Raw genomic sequence first — 21,723 nt, forward strand, 5'->3', positions numbered from 1 at the left:
GTATTATTAACTCTTTGAGAAGAACACAGATTTTTCCCTGCCAGATGCATTCTGCTTTTCACCAGTCTTTTGAGGGTGGCGAGAGTCTTGTGGGGGCCACCATTTCTCTCCTTTTCTCATCTTTTGAAGTGACTGTCAATTGCACAAGAAAACAGATTGATTGCCTAGTGGGAAACTAGACCCCACTAAATCATAAATATGAAACGGGCCTGAAATAGACATATTGCAGCAAAAGACATCCTTCCCCAAATAGCTCTTCTCCAGCAAAAGGATTTCCTAGCAATCATCATCTCTTTTTCTCTTCGGTGTTAGGTTTTTTGCCTGTGCCAAGGTGATTTTTCCTGTCTCCTGGACTCTTTCTCACTTTTATAGTAACAGTGTTTTTTCTTTCCTTAGCAGGACCGGCTGCAAATGGGTGTCACCCTGCGTAGCTGGCTTTCTCAGGCTTTGTTCCAAGCACAATGCTGTCTTTTCTTAGCGGTGGAAATGGGGCTGTTCTCCGCTGCTTTTTGAGAGAATGGCCGTTTCCTATTCTTTTCATATAAACCAGCCTCACACCTCGGCAGCCTATTGTTTTTGGGGTTCTCTTAATGCAAAAGGTTTTTACTATGGACAAGGGGAGTTGGGAGGGCTGTGGTCAGAGACATGCTTCATCTTGCTGAGATACGAGAAGACCGAGGGGTCAGTTTGGAAGGATCCACCTGTGGGCTCTGAAGCCCCACAAGGATTGTAGGGTGTCAGGCTTTCAGTTCATACAGAAGGCGTCCCCAGCCTCTTCCCAGAAAGCAGTAGCCTTCCAGTTGGTCCTATCACTGCCTGGCCCAGGACCTGGGCACACTCATTCCCCTTCTCTGACCTTGAGTTCCTGGCCTGAGGATGCAGGCAGGATCTAGAGTCTCTAGGTCTTCTCAGTTGCAGAATCTCAGGCTGGAGCTGAGTTTGCAATGCTGCTCCCCACACCGTTTCCTGCCGATGCTGTGCACACAGAGCAAGGGCTTATCCACCCTCGCCCCCAGCCATGGGAGCCGAGTGACTCATCTTGGCAGGTGGAGCCATTGCCTCTGCCAGCTCTTGTTCATAGCCTTCACCTGGTGGTTGGCTGAGCTGATTGAGTGAGCACGGCGTCCAGTGTGTGGGTTTGTTCACAGGTGAATGTGCTTGATTACATCCTGGTGTTGGGGACAGCTGGAGTGAAGTGGAAAGAGCCCTGGACTTGGAGTCAGGTGTCCTGGGTTCTTGCCCAGGTCACCAGCTCTGTAGATCAGGCCTTCTTCCTCCTTAACCCTGCAAGGTGCTGAGCACACAAAAAGTCAACAAGATGCAGACTTTGCCCTCCTAGAACCCCCAGTTTAGTGAAGGAGTCAGAAACAGAGGATTAAATAGAGTAGGGGCCAGGATACACTCAGAGAAGAAGGACACCTCCTCAGTCTACGGCTTCTTGTGGAAGGTGATGCTCCAGCTGCATGTACAGGAGACATGAGAAGTAAGCTAAGGGGACAGCAGGGCAAAGGCATGCAGGCCAGGGAAGTGTGTGGGATATGGCAGCTCAGTGTTTCAGGAGCATAGAGCAGAACCCTGGGATCGACAGGAGGTAGGACTGCCGCAGGTTGGGCCAAGTCCTAGCAAACTCATTTGACATAGGAGCTTGGGCTTCATCTGGAGGATAAGGTGGATAGTAACTGGGTCAGATTTGCATTTTAGAAAGATCCTTCCCATGACTGGGGTGAAGGATGGTCATGTAAGATCTGGAGGCCTCCTAAGGGGCTGGGGCAGTGGACGAGGAGAGACAGTGGGCCTGGAAAGTGACAGTGGTGATGGATGGGGGAGCAAATCTGAAGATTTAAAATCTAGAATTGGGCCAGGCATGGTGGCTCACGCCTGTAATCCAAACACTTTGGGAGGCTGAGGCAGGCGGATCACCTGAGGTCAGGAGTTCAAGACCAGCCGGACCAACATGAAGAAAGTCTGTCTCTACTAAAAATACAAAAAATTAGCCAGGTATGGTGGTGCCTGCCTGTAATTCCAGCTACTCAGGAGGCTGAGGCAGGAGAATCGTTTGAACCTGGGAGGTGGAGGTTGCGGTGAGCCAAGATCATGCCACTGCATTCCAGCCTGGGCAACGAGAGCAAAACTCTGTCTCAAAAAAAAAAAAAAAAAAAAAAAAAAAAAATCTAGAATTAAATGGTTGGTGTGATCGAATTTGGAGATAACAAGAGGGACAGGGGTATGGGGAGGCAGGTAGTGAGGCCTCAGGGACGTCCACATTGAGCATCCAGCTCAGCTGGCACTTGGATAGTTGGGTCTGCAAATCTAGATTTGGTTGGCATTAGTGTATGGGTGGTGGCTGAAGCCACCTAAGTGAAAATGGATGGTGATCCATGGGCTGTGCATATGCAGTGAGGAAGAGTAGCTGGAAAACAGCCTGGAAGGGATGGGAAGAGGCAGGAGACTGGAAAGGCAAGGTCAGAGGACAGGCAGGTACAGGGCATGGAAAATTCAGGAAAGAGAGATGATGCACAGTCAGGAAGAGTGTCCTAGGAGGACAGACTGAGCAGTGTCCTCTGGGCTGGTCTGTGAAGACCCAGTCCCTGTCCTTAAGGGTCAGCTTTGGAGCAAGCCGTTTTCTTCTCTGGAACTCAGTTTCCTCATCTGTAAAATCTAGAGATTAGCCTCGGTGCTTCCAAGAGCCCCTGGCACTAAGAGTCTGTAAGAGCAGAAACTTCTTTTTTCTTTTCTTCGAGACAGTCTCACTCTGTTTCTCGGGCTGGAGTGCAGTGGCACGATCATGGCTCACTGTGGTCTCAACATCCTGGGCTACCGGTACACACCACTGTGCCCAGCTAAGAAACTTCTTAAAAGCAGTTAGCGGGCACCCTTAACCCCTTCTCCCCTCAATCAGGCCCACGCTGCCCTTGAAGGCTGGATGAATAAAAACCCAGGGAAGTCAGAGGTGGAAAGGACTTTGCACAGATTTTAGCCCAGCCCACCGTGTGGAAGGTGGCCTGATGGAATGGAGTCATCCCTCATTTCCCAGCTTGGCAGCCTCGGGCAGACACTCCACCTCGCTGAACCTCAGTTTTCTCACTTATAAAATGAGGCCCCTAAGACCCAACTTGCAGATGTGTTTGAAGGTTAGTGAGAAGTGGGAGCTACTTGTGCTTATTAAAGATGAGCCCCAGGACCTGAGAGGTGACCTGATTGACTCAGGGTCACAGAGTAGGGCACTGTGGTGACCAGAGCCCAGGCTTCTGAGGACAAGCCCTCTAGGGTGGCTGCTTGCCAGAGGTCATCAGTCAGCAGCCGCGGGCCCGCGCTGCCCACAGATGTGTTTTGTTTGGCTCATGCAGTGTTCCTTTCAAAATGGAATTCGTTGCTGACATTCAAAATTGGGAGATTTTACTTTAAAAATTTATATTTTCTTGAAAACTTGGAAGAATTAGCAGCACTTGAGCCTGCATCCCACTGGGGCTAGTTGGGGTGTCCCCTTCTGTGGCAGGAGGGGTGGGCATTGCCCCGTCCAGCTCTCCTCCCTCACTAATGGTGAATTACTTGCTTGACCCCTGGAGGTGATGTGAGTTTGCAACCCCAGCTTCAGACTGACCATTTGTCTTGAATTTTCTCCTAAAGCCCTGCCTGCTGTTCACTGAAACAGCTCAGTATTTCACAGCTGAGGCCCAGACCTTTGGCCATTGAGTAAGAAGGCCTGGCAGGAGACAGGAGGGCAGAGAGTTTCCAACAGCTCAGCCCCATGGGGGATGCTGGGAGGGCCTGGACCCTGCTGGCTGCAGGGGGGTCAGCAAGGGTGTTGGCTGAGGGCCCCTGGGGTTTCCTCATTCCTCCCTCCTGGGGTAGGAGGAGGCAGAGGAGGCTGTGGGTCTAGCCGGCTGGGCAAGCCGACTTCATGTCCCTGAACTACCCTACTTTGTTGATGGGGGATGGGGGAGTGGGGAGGGACCACAGCCCCTGGCTCCCTGAGCCCTGTTTATGTGGGGGAATGTCTGGTATGTTTGGTATTTGGGTGTTTACTTCCCAGGGTGCTCATGGGTCCCTGGTGTTGAAATGTGGCTCCTCCATGCAGGGGGGGCCCTGGTGGGCCTGGCTGGCTGTGCAAGGCCCTAGGCTAGATTTGGAGGCTGCAGGGCTGTTACTCCAGGCCTGCTCACTGACAACTCAGCATGCTCTGAACGCCCCCGGCCCACCCTGCTCTTCCCTCTCTGCAGGTCTCCTTTCTGTGCTGCATTCTACCCGGAGGCAGGCCAAGCTTGCTGTGGCTGCAATAGCACCGCCTCCGCCTTGCCTGGGAAGGAAGGCAGGGAAGCTGGCATCACGGAACTCTTCCTGTGTTCCCGGCTCTGGGCTGGAACTCAGCCCTCATTACTACTGTGTGCTGCAGGGCTCAGTACCTTCCCGTACAAGTGAGAAATGGAGGCTCAGAGGGGCCAAGTAACTTGCCCAGGAGCACACAGCTGGTCTACAGCAGAGCTTCTGGGGGAATCCAAGTCTTAAAGACCACCCCCCAACCCCACCAACCAGAACTCACACTGTCAACTCTGATGCCACAAGTCTCAGATGAGCCTGGTTCTCTCTGCCCAGGCAACAGTTCTTAGGATGAGATGGAGCCCTTCAGACCTGTGCTGCTCCAGTTAGTGCTAGGGCTTTTTGGTTTTTCTTTTTTCTCTATTTTCGCTTGTCACTTCCTTTATTGCTTTGTCCATGTGAGAGTTTCTGTATTTTCAGTGCTTTGGGTTGGGAATGTCGTTTCTCTTTCTCATTCTGTGTCTTTGTGGGTCTTGCAATCTATATTTCTGAAAATGCTTATGAAAAGTCAGAATTCAGAATCACATCTGGGCTGCTGTTTGCCACTGCAGAAATGCTGTGCCGCCTGCAGACAGGGCCTAAGAAACACAGGAATGGGTGAGGGTTAGGCCTGAGAGGAGCTGGTGAGGTGCCCTCCTTTAAGCCCCCTCCTTTAAGCCCCCTCCTTTAAGCCCCCTCCTTTAAACCGTGGAGCTTGAATGTTACACCTTCATGTAAATTGTGCAATAAGGTTTTTAAAAAAATGTTAACAACTTCTAACTCTAAGGGCAATGACCACGGCTAGACCACCCGCCCCTTGAAGAGCAGGACATGCTCGGGCCCTGCAGCCCAAGGACCTGGATTGGAATCCTGAGCTGTCACTGAGCATCTCTGCAGCTTTGATATTCTTAATTTCCTCATCTGCAAAAGTGGTGACTTACTGAGACAGCAAATTAAATGTAGTTCATTTAGGTAATAAACACTCATTCTATGCCATGCTCAGCTCTGGTGGCTGGGTGATAGTGGTGGAGGTGATAGACTGAGATATTTATATAGTTTAACTATGAATTGATTAACTAAGGTTCTCATGGGAAACAGACAGTGGGCAGGCAAACGTGCGTGGGAAAAGGTCAGTGCTGTTAGTGATCGCACCTTGGAAATACACAGGGAGATGGTAACAAGACAGGGCTTGGGTTTAGTTTGGGGTAGTCAGCAAAGACGTCAAGAAGTCACAGAAGGAACAGCAAGTGCAAACCGGGGACAGGGAAGAACTTGTCATTGTGAGGGAGAGGAAGGAGGCTCCGTTGTTGGAGTTGAGGGACAGAGGAGAGCCGTGTTGTGGGAGGTTAGAGAGGCAGGAGGAGTCAGGTTTTCTCAGTTCTGTGGGCCACATGTGACGGAAGCTGTTGGAGGGTTGCAAGCAGAGGAACTGACTGTGTTTTAGCCAGGGAGAGCCCTTAGGAGCTACTGCAGTCATCCAGGGCAGAGGTGATGAGGGCTTGGACCAGGCTGGAGGCAGCAGGGATGGAGAATGTGGTGGACACGTTAGAGATGTGTTTTGCAGGTAGAATCATTACAACCTGCTGAATAGACTGTGTGAGTCCTTAATTGGCTCCAGGGCAAACTTCTCTGGGCACACAAATCTGCATGCACATGTACTGCATTCGGACCCTGATCCAGTAGGTCCAGGCAGCCTTCAAGTCTCTGCATTTCTAACAAGCACTCGGGTGAGGCTGATTGTGCTGTCAGCCAACCACACTCCACAGTGCCTGACTCCAGGCAAACATCCAGGAAGTGCTCGCAGTGGGGATGACCGAGCCCTGTAGGAATCTCTCAACTGTTGCTGTCATTGACTCCTGCCTGCAGGTCCTCACTGGGGCCAGGACTGGCGGTGGACTTATGTGAATCACAGAGATAGGTGCATACAAGGGATAGTCTTATTTGCCCGTCAGATCCATTCTTGTCTTACCCTGCTCTATGGTCCAGGTGGCCCATCTCGATGGACTGCATTACCCAGGAAGTCCTTCCACACTGATTGGTTGAACTTGGCCATTAGGAGGCACCAGCCTTGGAAAAGAATTTGCGGTATTCATTCCCCTGATCCCTCCCTGCTGGGCACCTGTTGGGCAGTGGCTGTGTTCCTCTACCAAAGAGCACAGCTCCTGCCTGGTGACCATCTCCCATGGCTAAGTGATAGCTCTCTCTGGGTTCCAGTCATCGCCCTTGATCCTAACCCCTTTAAGCCAGAGGTCTTAGTGACTCCACTATTGCTGGTCCCGGGTTCCCTAAGCTCCATCCACCACTCTAAATAGTTCCCTCATTAATGTCCTTTAAATAATCACTTGTGGCTGGGCACGGTGGCTCACGCCTGTAATCCCAGCACTTTGGGAGGCTGAGGCAGGATCACAAGGTCAGGAGATTGAGGCTAAGATGGTGAGACTCCATTTCTACTAAAAATACAAAAATTAGCTGGGTGTGGTGGTGAGCACCTGTAATCCCAACTACTCGGGAGGCTGAGGGAGGAGAATCTCTTGAACCTGGGAGGCAGAGATTGCAGTGAGCCAAGATTGCACCATGGCACTCCAACCTAGCAATAAATAGAGTGAGACTCTGTCTCAAAAGTAAATAAATTAATTAATTAAAAAATAAACACCTGTTTCCTGCTGGGGCCCCCTAGTCCAGGAGCTTTGATACTGACCGAGGGGACTATCTCTGCCTTTGATACCGACTGAGGGGACCATCCTGGTCGGTATTGAGGGTGGTCCCCTCGGTTAGTATCAAAGGCAGAGATAGTCCCCTCTTTGGCTGCTGCTTAAGGGCCCTTCTGCATCCAGGCTCTGCTGCTTTCTTAGTGGTTTTAGGAACACTGATGCTTTCTCAGAGGTTTTAGGAACATTGCTCCTGGGTAGGATTTCTCCCCTGGATCGCTGGGGACCATCTTCAGCTCCTCCATTAGCCCCTGGCATCACCTGACTTCCAAGGGCAGAAGCTTGGTGTCCCAGGCATCTTTCAGTGGCACGTGGCAGAAACCTTCTCCCTTCAAGGCAAAGGAAGAATTTTCAGGACAGATTCATAGTCCCAGTGATAAGGAGCATAGTCAGGCTTCACCAGGGTGGAATCAAGAGGACCAAGACAGCGTCTTTCTCTGTGTGTCTTCTATCTGTCTACTGTCTGTTCCTCTGTCTGTGCCGTTGGCTTCCATCAACATCTCTGCGTGTTTCTCTCCCTGTGGCGCTGTCTCTCTCTGTCTCTGTCTCCCCTTCTTCATCTCTGTGTTCTGTGTGTTTCTCTGTCCCACTGTCTCTGTGTCTGTCTGTCTCTGCCTGTTTGTCAGGAGCGCTCTGTCTCAGGGCCTGGTGGGGTGAGCTAGCCTGGGTGAGGTGCACGGGGCCGGGCCATTTAGGGAGGTGCTCCTTCTCTGGTGCTGACCCTGCACTTGCTTAAATATGTGCCTTCCCTGCTCCAGTCCCCGCTTTTCTCCCCGTCCCCCTTTCCCTCTCTTTGCCCGTTTCTTTGTCTCTTGGACTCTCTCTTAGAGCTGAGTGGTTGTTTCTCTCTTGTCATGTGGTCTCTGGTCTCTGTTCACTTTAAACTTCACAGCCCAATCTTCCTGCCTCCCTAGGCCCGCGGCTAAAGTTGGTTGCTTGGCCCTCCAGGACACCTTAGTCCGGCACTCAGGATCTCCCGGTCCAACTGAAAATTCCAGGAGAGTGAGTACAGCTCGGGACAGCCGTTCATGCCTTGTCCAGTCAGTTGTGGCAGGGGCTTGAGAACAGGCTGTCTGAGGAGGGGTCTGAGTGAGGAGGGGCTGCTTACACGAGGACCATCTTGGTCCTGAGTCCCCAGGTCTCTCCATCCAATGTGAAGTGTGGCGCGGCAGCACCTGTCACTGCCAGGACCTGGACGGCCTTGCCCTTGGGCCTTCCTGGGAAACTGCGGGGAAAACAGACACTAAGCTTGAGAACAAGGAAAAGCATGCTCCCTTCCCACCCCCAGCCTGCGTCTCATGGTTCTTTAAATGCATTGAGCATCAACCTGCCTCCTCCTCAGCCATCCTGGGTCTTCCAGCTGGATCTGCGGAAACAAATCATCATCAACCAGTTCGGGGTTCCGGTTTCAGATGTCAGAGCCGCGTGTGGTGCAAACAGTCTCTGCCGTCTTTCACCCACTCATGGCCAAATGCTTCAGAGAATTCAAGAAGCACCAGGAAAGAGGAGACAGCCGCCCTGACTCTGGGGATGAAAGAGCCCCGAAGAGGGCTGGGGAGAGTGTCCAAGTGGTCCCCGCCTGGGGGTGTAGGTGGTGCTGCCCGCATTAGCTGTGGGGCATGAAGGCAGAGGAGCTCTGCCGAATACCTATCTTGTTTCTGATAGGGCCTCAACAGCTGTTGTCTACATCTCTGGGCAACTCTTAAATAGCAGCAGGATGGTTTAGGGGCAGTGCAGCACAGTTTTAATAGGGAAGGTGTGAAGATGGGGCTTCGGGGTCACATCTTGCTTCATTGGGAGATATCAGCCAAGGTGGGGGCCATGGGTACAGGAAAGGCCTGGGGATGGGCTTGGAGGCTGGTGGTGGCTTTGGAACTGGGGGCTCTAGGCCTCAGCACACACCCTAAATTTTTTACGGGCCTGCTTAGGACCCATGCAGACTTGCCATAGCTATCAGGGGCCTGTGCCCCCAAATCTAGACTCTGCCTTCAACCAGTGTGCTTCTGGGAAAGGCAGGCCCCAGTCTCCAAGTTTTGCTGGTCTACTACAAATAGAGAGAAGAGGCCATCCCGGGAGAGAAAGCTCCCGTGAGTGCTGGGGAAAAGGCCATGCAGATGCAAACATGGGCGATAAGTCACTTTGTAATGAAAGAATCCAAGCCTGTAGCATCTCTCTCTGGAGTCCTTTCATTCATTCATTCATTCATTTGTCTGAGTGGCATTTGTTGAGCCCCTCCTGAGTGCCATGAGCTGTACCAGGTGCTGGGAATGCTCAGGTCCCGTCCTCCAGGCTAGCAGGGAAAACAGGCACCTACGTAAACCGAGGCCTGTGGTAGGATGCGATGGAGACCCCTGTGGTGCTGTAGCAGCACCAAAAAAGCAGCGGATTCTTTTTCTTTTTAACTTTTATTTTAGGTTTAGGGGTACATGTGCAGATAGGTAAATTCGTGTCACAGGGGTTTGTTGTACAGATTATTTTATCACCCAAATTCTAAGCCTAGTACCCAATAGTTGTTTTTCCTGATCTCTCTCCCTCCTCTCACCCTCCACCCTCAAGTAGGCCCCAGTGTGTGTTCTTCCCCTCTTTGTATCCATGTGTTCTCATCATTTAGCTCCCACTTATCATGCGGTATTTGGTTTTCTGTTCCTGTGTTAGTTTGCTAAGGATAATAACCTGAGCTCCATCCATGTTCCTGCAAAGGACATGATCCCATTCCTTTTTATGGCTGCATAGTATTCCATGGTGTATATGTACCACGTTTTCTTCATCCAATCTGTCATTGAGCATTCAGACTGATTCCATGTCTTTGCTATCGTGAATAGAGCTACAATGAATGTACGCATGCATGTGTCTTTCTAGTAGAACGATTTATATTCCTTTGGGTATATACTTAGGAATGGGATTGCTGGGTTGAATGGTAGTTCTGTTTTTAGATAAAAGCAGTTGATTCTATCCAGGGAGTCAAAGGACCTTTCCTGGAGGAGGTGACGTTTACTCTTGAGGTTGAATAAGAGTTTACCAAGTGGGAAAGGAAGGATATCTGAGAGGGCATGACTGGCTTGGAGAAGGGTGAGACATTTGGAGTAGAAGGTGATGCAGGAGGGGGTGAATGTGGCTGGAGAGGGGAGGAGGAGCGGCCCCTGATCTGGGCCTCAGCCTGGCCCAGTTGATCTCTTAAACTTTCTTCCAGCTCTGAGTGTCTTTGCATCTGCTGCTGAAGCTTTCTCTGCTGTCTGCTTCTGACTTTCTGTGGAATAAAGCCCTGTGCAGGGTGAGGGTAGGGAGTAAGGCCTTGGAGGACAGAGGTTGGTTGCTCAGGGGAGGACACAAGGCCCGGCAGTGCCCAGGCTGCACACATCACCTTGACAGTTTGTGGGCAAACCCTCCTGGCCGAGGGGAGATTGCACGGCCAGCCACTTCCTCTAGTTCCTTCCCTCTGCCTGTCGTCACGGTTACCTTGGCCTTGTTGGGGGTGAGGTTAAGGCTGGGCGGAATCAATTTCGGCCAGGTTTCTATTTTCCCAGATGCAGGTCAGCCAGAGGAGCTGTCACTTCTGGTTCAGTTTCAAAGGAGGCCAAGGGACTGGGAGGTGCTTGGGTGTGGCAGTGTTGACGAGGCGGCTCTGCAGCTGACTCCCAGGTGGGGTTGGAATGGGGCAGGGAGAAGCTCAGAGGTAGTGGGGAATCAGAAGGGGGACTGCCCTGCCAAGGCCTGTGCTGACGGCCATGGTGCTGGTCTCGGGCCCGGGCCCTCTGTCCTGAGCTCCCAGAGCATGCTGGGAGTGTTTAGAGAGAGGCTGTTTATTTTCCTGGCCTATAGCCCTTTGGGCTGAGACCTTGTTCCAGGCCTTGGACTGCAGGAGTCACCCCCCGCACCCTCCTCCCTGGCTGGAGAAGTGAGAGAGTTGGCAAGCCCAGGGCAATCCAGCGGCTTCTCTAATGGCCTCTGACTCTGGGCTGTCCCCAGCCCAGCTGGTCCTGGGTGTCCTTCAGATTTTCCTGGTAGGTAACAGACAGCAAGAGGTACCACATCAAAGTGCTCCTGATGGACTGGGGCTTCAAGGGCCAGTGGCCAGGAACAGGATGCTTGAAACCAGAGAAATCTGAGTTTGAATCCTGACTCTGCTATTTTCTAGTTGTATGGCCTTGGGCAAATTGAACTATTGAGCCTCAGTCTCACCATCTGTAAAATGGGACAGTAATAGTAACTCCCTCATAAGACTTTGATGGTGAGGATTAAATGACATGTGTTTAAAGCATTTAGCAAAGGAGGTAACAAATGGCACTCCTTGTTATTGTTACTAATGGAGCAACAGCATCAGCAACTTTGATTCAGTGTCTGTGCTAGTGGGTAGTGAGTCTCCGTCTCTCCTTTTGAGGGGTCCTATTTCACGAATGGTGAATTTCTTAACATGTCAGGAGGGAGAAGCAAGCCTGGAGACTCAGGAGGCCCCTGGCTTGTGCCCCAGCGTCCTTCCACTCTCCCACAGGTGGGCATCCTGGGGGAAAGGATTAAAGCCGATGAGGAGGCTGCAGAGACTGTTAGTGACAAGAGGAAATGGATCCCAGCATTTGGAAGGACCAAGAAAGGAATATTGGGTATGGAGCAGCAGGGAAGATCTTAAATCTCAACAGAGGGTAAGGGGAGGACAAAGATAGTCAAGGAGGTCGGAAGGGGCGGGAGTGGAATGTGGAACCTGTGTTCATGCTCAAGGCATTTTTAAAGGAAGTGCCTGGGAGCCACTAGCCTGGAAAATTGTACCCAGAGGGCTTGGGCTGGGCAAAAGAAAAGGCCGTCACCGCCCATTGGGTGCCACTTCTGTGTGAGTAGACTTGCCAGGCTCCCGGCCTCCTGCACTCCTCATCTGGCTTTAACCCTTTTCTCTGCCTTTGCATATTCTTCCCCCAGGAGGCCCACCTGTGGGAGAGCTGAGGGACCCTGGGGGCAGAAGCGAGGGGCCTCCTGCGTCTCTGGGCTTGCTTCTCTCTCAGGACATCTGAACCCGATGTCTGTCTTAGTTCATTTTGTGTTGCTATAGAATGCCAACTTGGTAGTTTATAAAGAAAATAAATTTATTTCTCACAGTTCTGGAAGTTGTGAAGTCCGTTATCATGGTGCCGGTGTCTTGTGAAGGCCTTCTTGCTTCATCATCCTAGGGCAGAAAGCGGGAAAGCAAGCGTGTACAAGAGAGCAAGGAAGGGCCAAATTTCCTTGTATAACAAACCCCTTTTTCTTATAACAACGTTAATCCATTCATTAATATTGTTACTAACCACCTCTTACAGGTGCCACCTCTCGACACTGTTGTGTTGGGGATTAAGTTTCTAACACTTGAAGTTCGGGAAACCATAGCAGAATCCCTGCTCTTTTGGACCACTGACTCCTCCCTGGGATGTTCTGAGAGGATCCTTGGATTGGCTGGGAGATGTTTCTAACTCTCCAGCCAGTGAGCTGGCAGAAGTGTTCCCTTGTTCACTGCCGAGATGTGGGTTAGAAAGGCGAAATTGTCCCTCTGTCTGGGTGTCAGGAGAGAAGCCGTACTCCAAGCCTGTCTCAATGTCTAATCAGTGGCTCTGTGCCCTCACAGCTAGATGAGGAAGAGGAGCGAAGGAAAAGGCGCCGGGAGAAGAACAAAGTCGCAGCAGCACGATGCCGGAACAAGAAGAAGGAGCGCACGGAGTTTCTGCAGCGGGTGAGCTGGCCGGGTGGGTGGGGAGGCCTGCCGTTCCTCGGAGTGAGCTTGTGTGCTCTGGACCAGGAGAGGCCATCAGATGTCTCTGTAGTCAGTGAACATCTGCTAGCAGCTGCCAGAGCAGCCTTGGCCCCTCTGCTCTTTCCTACCTCCTGTTTCCTCCCTTCCAAGGGCAGCCTTCAGCAGTTCCTGCCCACACAGCCCTTGGAACCCCAAGAAAGAAGGAGGCGCCGAGTTCCCCCCCACTGAAGCTAGACCCTTGGTGCTGATTGACCCAGCTGGCCCAGGACTGCCACTGTCTATTTTGCTTCCCTGGTGGCTACCAAAGTTGTCTAGGGTGGGTGCCAATGAAGCTAGGTGGTAACATCCTGCATGTGGGCAGTGGACACAGCCTCTGGCCTGGCTACATCTGCACGGGAAAAGCTCCTTCCCTTAGCGGCGGGTGGCTTATCCAGCCCTGCATGCCATCTGGCCAGCCCCTCAGCCACACTGAAGGTGGCCTCCAAGCTCTTTGCTGCTGCCTCTGGGAATCAGAGGTCGGCTCTGCATGCAGAGGTCAGCCAGGGGTTGCTCTTCCTCCTGGCCCTACCTGCCCTTTCATTTGGAATGTGCCGAGCAGGATGTTTGTTGTTTTTCTCCCCTGAGTCCTGCCTCTTAGAGCTTCCCTGTGTCTCAGAAATGGTGGCTGGCAGTGAGGGAACAGACCAGAAAGCTAATCGGTCCAGGCCAGTAGTCTCTTGTCTTTTCACCCCTGTTTATTGGTTCATTGCTGAATAATAATAACATAATGGGGCAGGTCCTATTCTAAAAGTACACAGTGATTAACAATAGTTGCCACTATTTGTAACATTGGGTGCTGTGCTAAATGCTGTATGTACATTATCTCATTTTATTGGGATAATAACCATATGAAGTGGGTCCCTTCATTATCCTCTTTCTACAGATGAGGAAACTAAGGAAGAGTGGGGCTAAGTAACTTGCCCACATCTCTGCCATATTGGCTTTAATTCATTCAGTCATTTGTTTGCTCTCTTGTTCATTAATTGATTCAACAGGTATTTTTAAGCATGTACTAAATGTGCACCTCTGTGCTGGGTATACTGAGGGCACGTAGGAAGGAGCAGGTACAGTCCTCTCGTGGGAGCTAGAGAGACAAGGCTAGGATTAGCCTGGACTAGCCGAGTGATCCTGGACACTGGAGAGTCTATGGGTCTCTTCTCATGCTTGCAACAAGCAGACAGCTATTCTGTAGTCATGAGTGTAGACAGCATGGGGCCGTGTATCTACCCCCAGGCTGTGAGTGTCCAGGGCAGGGAATAGTTATTATAGATGGGAATTAGATTCCTGAATCTGGGAGCTTCTTGGAAGAGATGGTGCTATAACACTGGGCTGGAAATCTTCAGGAAGTTTCTAAGACATGGGCCTTCAAGATGGATGGAGTGTCACATACCTCATTTCCAGCACCGAGTGCCTGCCGTGAGCAGAGCTGGATAAGAAACTGCAGGGACTAGAGAAGTTTCTTGTGAGATCCCTGCCTTCAACAGCTTGTTGGCCAGTTACCAGGCGGGATATGCCCAAGTGGAGAGCATGTTAGTGACACACGAGTGCCATAAAGAGTAGGTGCCCAATGAACGGCGCTCACTGCCCTTCACATTCCAGGAACACTCGCTGAGCACCTACTGTGTGCCAGGCATTTCTGGTGTTTTATTTAATCCTTATAACAATCCAGTGAGATAATATCATGTATCCCCATTTTAGAGACTGACCTGTAGCTCAGAGGGGTCAAGTTACTTGGCCAAGGTCACACTGCTAGTGAGTGGTGGGCTTGGATTCATTCATCCTTTGCTGATCTGCCCGTCCGTTTAGTAGGTGTTTAGTGAGTGCCTGTGGCACCGAGGGCAGGCGAGGGTGTTGGCAGTGGGATGGCAGGCAGGAAACGAGAAATAGTGACGTGCTGAGCGGGCAAGTCCAGTGAGCTGTGAGAACACACATCAGGGGCCCTATCCTGGTCTAGACTAAGGAAAGGCTGCTTCCATTCAGACATAAAACAGGAGTGAGAGGAGTGGGATGAAGGCCCTAGGGGGTTACAAGGAATGGAAGGGCTCAAGCAAAGGCAAGAGGTGCTGTTTACAGATGTGTTTAAGGCATTGAAAAGGATACCGGCTGGAGTTTAGAGTACCACGTGGTGGGGTGGACAGGCGGGCAGGGCCCAGATCCCTCATAATAGGGTGATGCTAGATGCCGGGTTGCCTGAGGCATGCCCAGTCTGTGTCTGTTGTCCTGGCCTCATGATTAGTAGCCCCTTCTTTCACTCTCACAAGTGCTGCCTTAGGATGATGAATTATACGGTCATGGAGAGCCACTGAAGGGTTGCAGGAGGGGAGGTACACCTTCAAAAGATCCCTCTGGCTACAGCGGGGGCCACGGATTGGGGTAGAAGGATCAGTTTTTGGAAGTATCATATTGTTCCAGTGAAAGGGAAGCGTGCAGCCTTGGGGTCTTGGGGGAGATTTGGGCAGCGTTGTCGGGGCCCAAGCCCAGTCCTCCCCTCACCCCTGTGTTCTCCTCCTCCTCCCCAGCCTTGGAAGCAGAGGTTGGGTGTGAAGTTCAGGGCATGAGTGCAGGTGGCTGTGTTGACAGTCAGTGCCTGCAGACCTGGGGGATTCCTCTTGTTTTTTTTTTTCAATAGGTAAACTATTTACAAGGCTCAGAGATACATATATTCATTGTTAATAAATATTAATTAAGTAAGGGGATATGTACAATTGGGACATATATCTGCAGGTGACCTCTCAGAGCCGAGGGTTCTGCATCTGTGATTCGACCAACAGCAGATCAAAAATATTCAGAAAAAGGAGCATCTGTACTGAACATATGCAGGCTTTTTTCCTTATTATTCCCTAAACAATGTAGCGTAACAGCGATTTACATAGTATTTACATTGTATTCGTCATTATAAATAACCTAGAAAATGATTTAAAGTATATGGGAGATGTGTATTGGTGATATCCAAATACCGTGCCTTTTATATAAGGAACTTGAGCATCCTCAGATTTTGGTGTCCGCGGGGAGTCCTGGGACCAATCGCCCAAGGCCACTGAGAGAAAACTGTATATATATTATAGGTAAAAAGCCACCATCCCACCCTTACCCCTGGACACCCAGATCCACACCTGGAAGATTCTTATTGCATCTCGGAATTTGCCTGCCTAGACTAGCCGAGGCCCTGAACCTGGGGAAGGGGCAGGCCTTGGGAGGGGTCAGGTCCACACCCTGCAGGCCCTGGGGCTACCTCAGCACCTCCTCTGTCTGCAGTCAGGAGCAGTGGCCCTGAGGCTTGTGCCTTGTATAAAGCTGGCAGCTTCTGTCACGCTGCTGTCCTAACAGTTCTTTAGAGATTGGTAGCAATAATGCTATCTCACAGTCCTGTGGTGCCCTCTGGTCTTCATGGCCACTCTCTCCTTGATGGTCATAGTGGCTCTGGGAGGAGGAAAGGCAGTCCCATCCATTGAAGTTCAAGGTCACACAGTGGCCAAATCAGGACTAGAACCTGGGGTTTTCTCTATGCCCCAGACAATATTCAGGTTGCCCAGACTTAAGAGAAAATTGGAAACTTGTTAATGGAAGCATAGCTGGCAAGTAGCAGTGTCAGGATTTTAATCCAAACAGGTCTTTCAGGCTCAAAGGGCCATATCAGGCTGCTTCCCAGCTCTTACAAAAAGTTAGTGGAATTCCATTTTATGTGCCTTAGAACGGGTTTTTAAAAATATAGATTCAAACGATCTTTTGTTGTTTTTGAAACAGAGTCTCACTTTGTCACACAGGCTGGAGTGCAGTGACACAATCATAGCTCACTGCAGCCTTGTACTCCCAGGCTCAAGTGATCCTCCCACCTCAGCCTCCAGAGTAGCTGCGACTACAGGCATGCCACCATGCCTGGCTAATTTTTTATTTTTTGTAGAGACAGGGACTCCCTGCGTTGCCTAGTCTGGTCTCGAACTCCTGGACACAAGTGATCCTCCCACCTCAGCCTTCCAAAGTGCTGGGATTACAGTATTGAGCCACCATGCCCAGCCAATTCAAACAGTCTTAATGTTTAAAGTCCCCTGTGCCTATCATCATATTTTCTGGGAGGAAATTGAGGCCCAGAGAGAAGTGACATGGCCAAGGTCACCCAGCTAGGATTAAAAGCTAGGACACCCAGCCCCTCACCTTGTATTCTTTCTACTGCCTTTGCCAACCACAGTGTAGGAGGCAGAACTTGACTTGCACTAATTTTATTCTAAAACAACAAATGGTTTCATTTTCTCTAGGGCAATAAATATCCAACAGAAGGCAAAACAATAAACAAAAATGTAGCCAGAGGTATATGCTTCATAATTAATGTGAGAAAGATCCTAGCTCAGTTCCTTCGTTAATTAGAAAAACAAATTAGGTAATTGCCGTTACAAAGTCACAAACCACTTCTACAATCATTGTTTTAAAACAAAGATTCTTCTGAACTCAACTTATACTTACACAATAAATAAATATGTAGCGCCAACCAGTAACACTTTGAGTATGGAAGGCAGTGAAACTAAAAAGCGTTAGCTACATGCTGGCTGGGCACGGTGGCTCATGCCTGTAATCTCAGCACTTTGGGAGGCCGAAGCAGGCAGATCACTTGAGGCCAGGAGTTCAAGACCAACCTTGCCAAGATGGTGAAACCCCATCTCTACTAAATATACAAAAATTAGCCAGGCGTGGTGGCACGTGGCTGTAATTCTAGCTACTTGGGAGACTGAGACACGAGAATTGCTTGAACCTGGGAGGCAGAGGTTGCAGTGAGCCAAGATCGTGCCACTGCACTCCAGCTTGGGTGACAAAGTGAGACTCTGTCTCAAAAAAAAGGCAGCTACATTCTGACAGCCAGAGAATCAGATTTCGGGATATTCCATGATGTACCCTAACATTTAAAACCCACAGAATATCATGTTCTTTGCACGGTAACTGCATGAGTAACGCAAGTTGCCCTACATTGCATTGATCTTTTTGTGTGATATAGATGTTCCCACATAGTTGGTTGACGTGGTAATTTCTCAGAGGCGGATCTGTGTGTGCAGTGCTATTGAATTCTGCCTGTCAGACGCTTCCCCTTGCATGTCCAGTTTTAACTTCACACTCACTGTACCCAAAACAAACTTCTTCCTTTTCCTTTCCACCACTTTCCAGAACAGCTCCCCTCCCAGGCTCCGGTCCTCAGACCCTCCGTCAGGTTCATAGTCAGCTCTCTGCCCTATCTCCTTCCTGCTCCAAATCCAGGCAGTCACCAAGATCTGCTGATTTTTCTTTGAGACGTTTTCCTTCTCTTCTTCTCTCTCCTCTTTATGCTATTCTCTTGCTCATGTGTTACAGGCGAAATTCCTTAAGCCTCTCTAACTGTTTGGTTTACAAAGTGCTTTTCCCTGTGAGTCCATCTAATCCTCATGATCCTCCCCTGTCTACAGAGGGGATAACTGAGGCTCAGAGAAGTTAAGAAACTTATTTCTGGCCGGGCGCGGTGGCTCACGCCTGTAATCCTAACACTTTGGGAGGCCAAGGTGGGTGGATCACCTGAGGTCAGGAGTTCAAGACCAGCCTGGCCATCATGGTGAAACCCCATCTTTAAAAAAAAAAAAAAAAAGAAAGAGACTTATTTCTAGACTCAGATTCTTAACCCATAAGCTTTCCAGAGTTACAGGCTGGCTATAAACCCACCTTTGCAGCTTTATACCCTACTATGTCCTGAAGTGAGCTATGGTTATGGTGGAATTGTTTCACCTTCTAAACTCATCCTAAGCTTTCCCATGTCTGGGTCCTTGTTCACACAGGTTTCCCCACCCGAAAGCCCCTCCTTCCCCTTCTCAACCCAGCCAGAGTCAACCTATCTTTCATGCCCCAGGAGAGACCTGCTCTTTAAGACCTCTCTGAAATCTTCTGAACTCTGGGTGGCTGATGGCCACACACTAAGCTCTGCCTTGCCGCATGCATTACATCTTCCCCTTAGAGTGGAAATGCCATAAGAGCCATGTGGGGACTCGTGGCCCTTGTATTCCCAGGGCATTCACTATACACAGCAGGGCCTCAGCAAACACTCACGGATGGGTGGGTTCCCGACACTCCTTGAGGCAGGAGCTCAGGAAGCCCTAGGACTGGGGAGACCGTGATGGTCAGAGGGTTTGTGAGAAGTTCCCAATGTCACCAGAGAGTCACCAGTGGGCAGGGGGCTGACACTGGCACCTAACTGCCCCGGCCTGAGTGCTCACAGGGTTTCATGCGGGGTCTCTCCTGGCTCTCCGAGATGTGTCTCTCTTGGAATTCTCAGGGCAGAGGACCAGGCCAACTTCCTAGTCACGTCCCACCAGCCTGTGGAACCAAAAACCACCAGAGCTGATTTTTAATAATTTCCCCCAGCATTTTTTTTTCCCTTGAGTGAGGCTGTTTTCTCACAGCATCTGGTCATGAGGCCTGCCCGTCTCAGCAGTTCTGAGTTCCCAGGCGCTCATGCTGCCGCCTTGGAGATGAGCACAGGAGCATTTTGGTCAGACCAGCTATGGGAGGAAGATGGCGCCCCTGGAGGGAAGGGATTGGGCCCACCGAGGGCTCCTGGGACCCCCTGGGGAGGCCGCTCCACCTGTGCCCTGCCAGGAGGATGGCAGCGTATGAGCCCACAGGCCCTCCAGTCACAGGCCCTCCATGTCACACACGCAGTTGGAACCACTGCTTGCTGTTTGACTGATACAGGTTGCTCAATCTCTGCACTGTCGACATTTTGGACTAAATAGTTACGGTGCTGGCCTGTGTGTTGAAGGGTGTTTACCTGCTAGATGCTGGTAGCACAGCTCCCCCTGAGTTGAGACAATCAAAAATGTCTGCAGACATTGTCAAATGTCTCCCGGGAGGCAAAAATCACTCCTAGTTGAGAACCACTGGTCTGAAACTTTGCTGGCCCTCAAATAAATGTCAACTCTCAAAGTTTTTAGACCTAATCCAAGAAAAATTATTCAGGTGCTGTCTGCTTTACTGTTCGACCCTCCAAGCCTTGACTCGATATGCCCATCTCCCATCTACACTATGGACATGTAACCCTCACCACCTCCTGAATCAAATCGCCAACATTCCTTCCTTCCCCGGAGCCTCTCCCACTGAGCTGGAAGTTCCCTGGAAATCTCACTTGAGGCTGTTGGAAACCTCATTTGGGATCCAGCAGGATGACCGTTGATTCCCTCTCTGTGGGCAAAGCTTCCAGATCACAGGGATAAGGAAGTGGCTATTTAAGTAATTATAGACTAATAGCTAGGAAGCACATGTTTTAGGAGGAATGACGTGACCACACTGCGCTCACTGACCCCACAGGCCAAGGTATCTCTCACATGCGTCTGCACACATCAAAGCACATTGCCGTTACACTGCCATCTGTGTCCCCCCGTGAGGCCCCCCCACCCCATGCTCACTCCATAGACCTGCTCTAGGTCCACCTGGCCCCCTTTCTTTGCCCACCCTTTCTTTCTTGTGCAAAGGCCCCGAGGCAGCAGAGTATTTGGCATACTTGAGCAACAGCAATATCACTGAAGCTGGGGTGGATTGAGGGAGGGGAGACAGATGGGACATGAGCCTGGCCAGCCCCAGAATATAACCTGGACTCATCCTACTGTGATGCAGGCCAGTGTCAGCGGTGTGGCAGGCACTGTCCGCAGAAAGTCAGTTAGCCAGGGGCTCAGTAGCAGGCTCTGTGCTTCCTCTTACAGGAACGTGGCAGGCAGAAAGGCCAGTGCCAGTCCAGAGCGCCCAGGCAGAGCATCTCCCGAGAGTCGGTCCTGGTGAAAATCACAGCGTGCTTCTGTGTTTGCGTACAGGAATCCGAGCGGCTGGAACTCATGAATGCGGAGCTGAAGACTCAGATCGAGGAGCTGAAGCAGGAGCGGCAGCAGCTCATCCTGATGCTGAACCGGCACCGCCCCACCTGCATTGTCCGGACCGACAGCGTCAAGACTCCCGAGTCAGAAGGCAACCCGCTGCTCGAGCAGCTCGAGAAGAAGTGACCATGGGCTGGGAGGAGGTGGAGGAGGAGGAAGAGGAGAAGGAGGAAAAGTGACGAAGATCGAGGAGGAGGGGGCGCCCAGAGAGCCCTTCCTTTGGTGCATGAAAAACTGTGCAATGAGGTTCGGCACAGCCAACATCAGCCGAGCTTTTTTGTGAAACTCAGATCAGCCACCCAGGGGGAAAAGCGGGCTGAGGAAACCCAGAGGGACCAAGCGCTGAGACCAAAGTTGACCCTCGGGTAGGGTTGTCCTGCCTGGGGCCCCACTTGAAGGTGGCAGGACAGAGGCGCTGAGGCCAGGGAGATGCCCAACGAGGCAACCCTGGGCCCTTCTTCGGCCTCTTCACCAGGGCACCCACCCGAGGAACCTCCCAACAGCCAGGAAAAGCCATGAGTTGCAACCAAAATGCGGCTGAGGATGGAACTCAGAATGAAACTGCAACCCACCTGCCCCCAGCCCTGCCCCTCACCCTGATGCGAAGCTGGAGAGGGGCATGCTGCGGGGCCCTGATGCCCCCACCCACCTCGGTCCAGCGCGGCCCTGCCCAGGAGGCGGCAGCCGGGCGCACCCTCGCCAGCCCTGCTGGAGTTTGCTGTGGGCACTGAGGCGCGGGCGCCCTTCCAAAGCACATACTCACTGAATGTTTACAGACTGGCTGTCCTGGCAGGGCTTTCAACTGCACATGTTTTTTATACTTTCCTTTTTTTTTTTTTTAATATTTTTTACAAGAAAAGATTTTATACAAGCAATATATATATGGATTTCTATAATCACTCGATGTGATACAGTATAAATATGCTATGGTTTGTTTGTTATGAACAGATAGCCACCAGTTACGGCCGTTGTGTGTAACTCCTAAGTACTGTAGTCTCTGGGTGTCGGGGGTGGCCGGGGCGGGGGCGGGGTGCATTTCCATCCTTGTAAACCCTTCATAGTACTCAGTCCTGTATCGCTCAGTAAACATTGC

At 51.0% G+C, this 21,723-nt stretch overlaps 1 protein-coding gene across 2 annotated transcripts in view; it reads left to right on the top strand.

The window, feature by feature from the left end:
- JDP2 (Jun dimerization protein 2) overlaps positions 1 to 21,308 on the top strand; it is a 43,875-nt gene extending 22,567 nt beyond the window's left edge. For both annotated transcript variants that reach the window (XM_012438262.3, XM_012438261.3), the window contains 2 exons: positions 12,592 to 12,696; positions 20,571 to 21,308. In XM_012438262.3, the coding sequence (XP_012293685.1) occupies positions 12,592 to 12,696; positions 20,571 to 20,756 (291 nt within the window). In that variant the 3' untranslated portion in view covers positions 20,757 to 21,308. The remainder of the gene's footprint in view (positions 1 to 12,591; positions 12,697 to 20,570) is intronic.
- The last annotated feature ends 415 nt before the right edge of the window (positions 21,309 to 21,723 follow it).

The sequence above is a fragment of the Aotus nancymaae genome, unplaced genomic scaffold (genome assembly GCF_030222135.1).
Source record: "Aotus nancymaae isolate 86718 unplaced genomic scaffold, 86718_ANA_hifiasm-v0.15.2.pri h1tg000011l, whole genome shotgun sequence".
Taxonomy (NCBI): Eukaryota; Metazoa; Chordata; class Mammalia; order Primates; family Aotidae; genus Aotus; species Aotus nancymaae.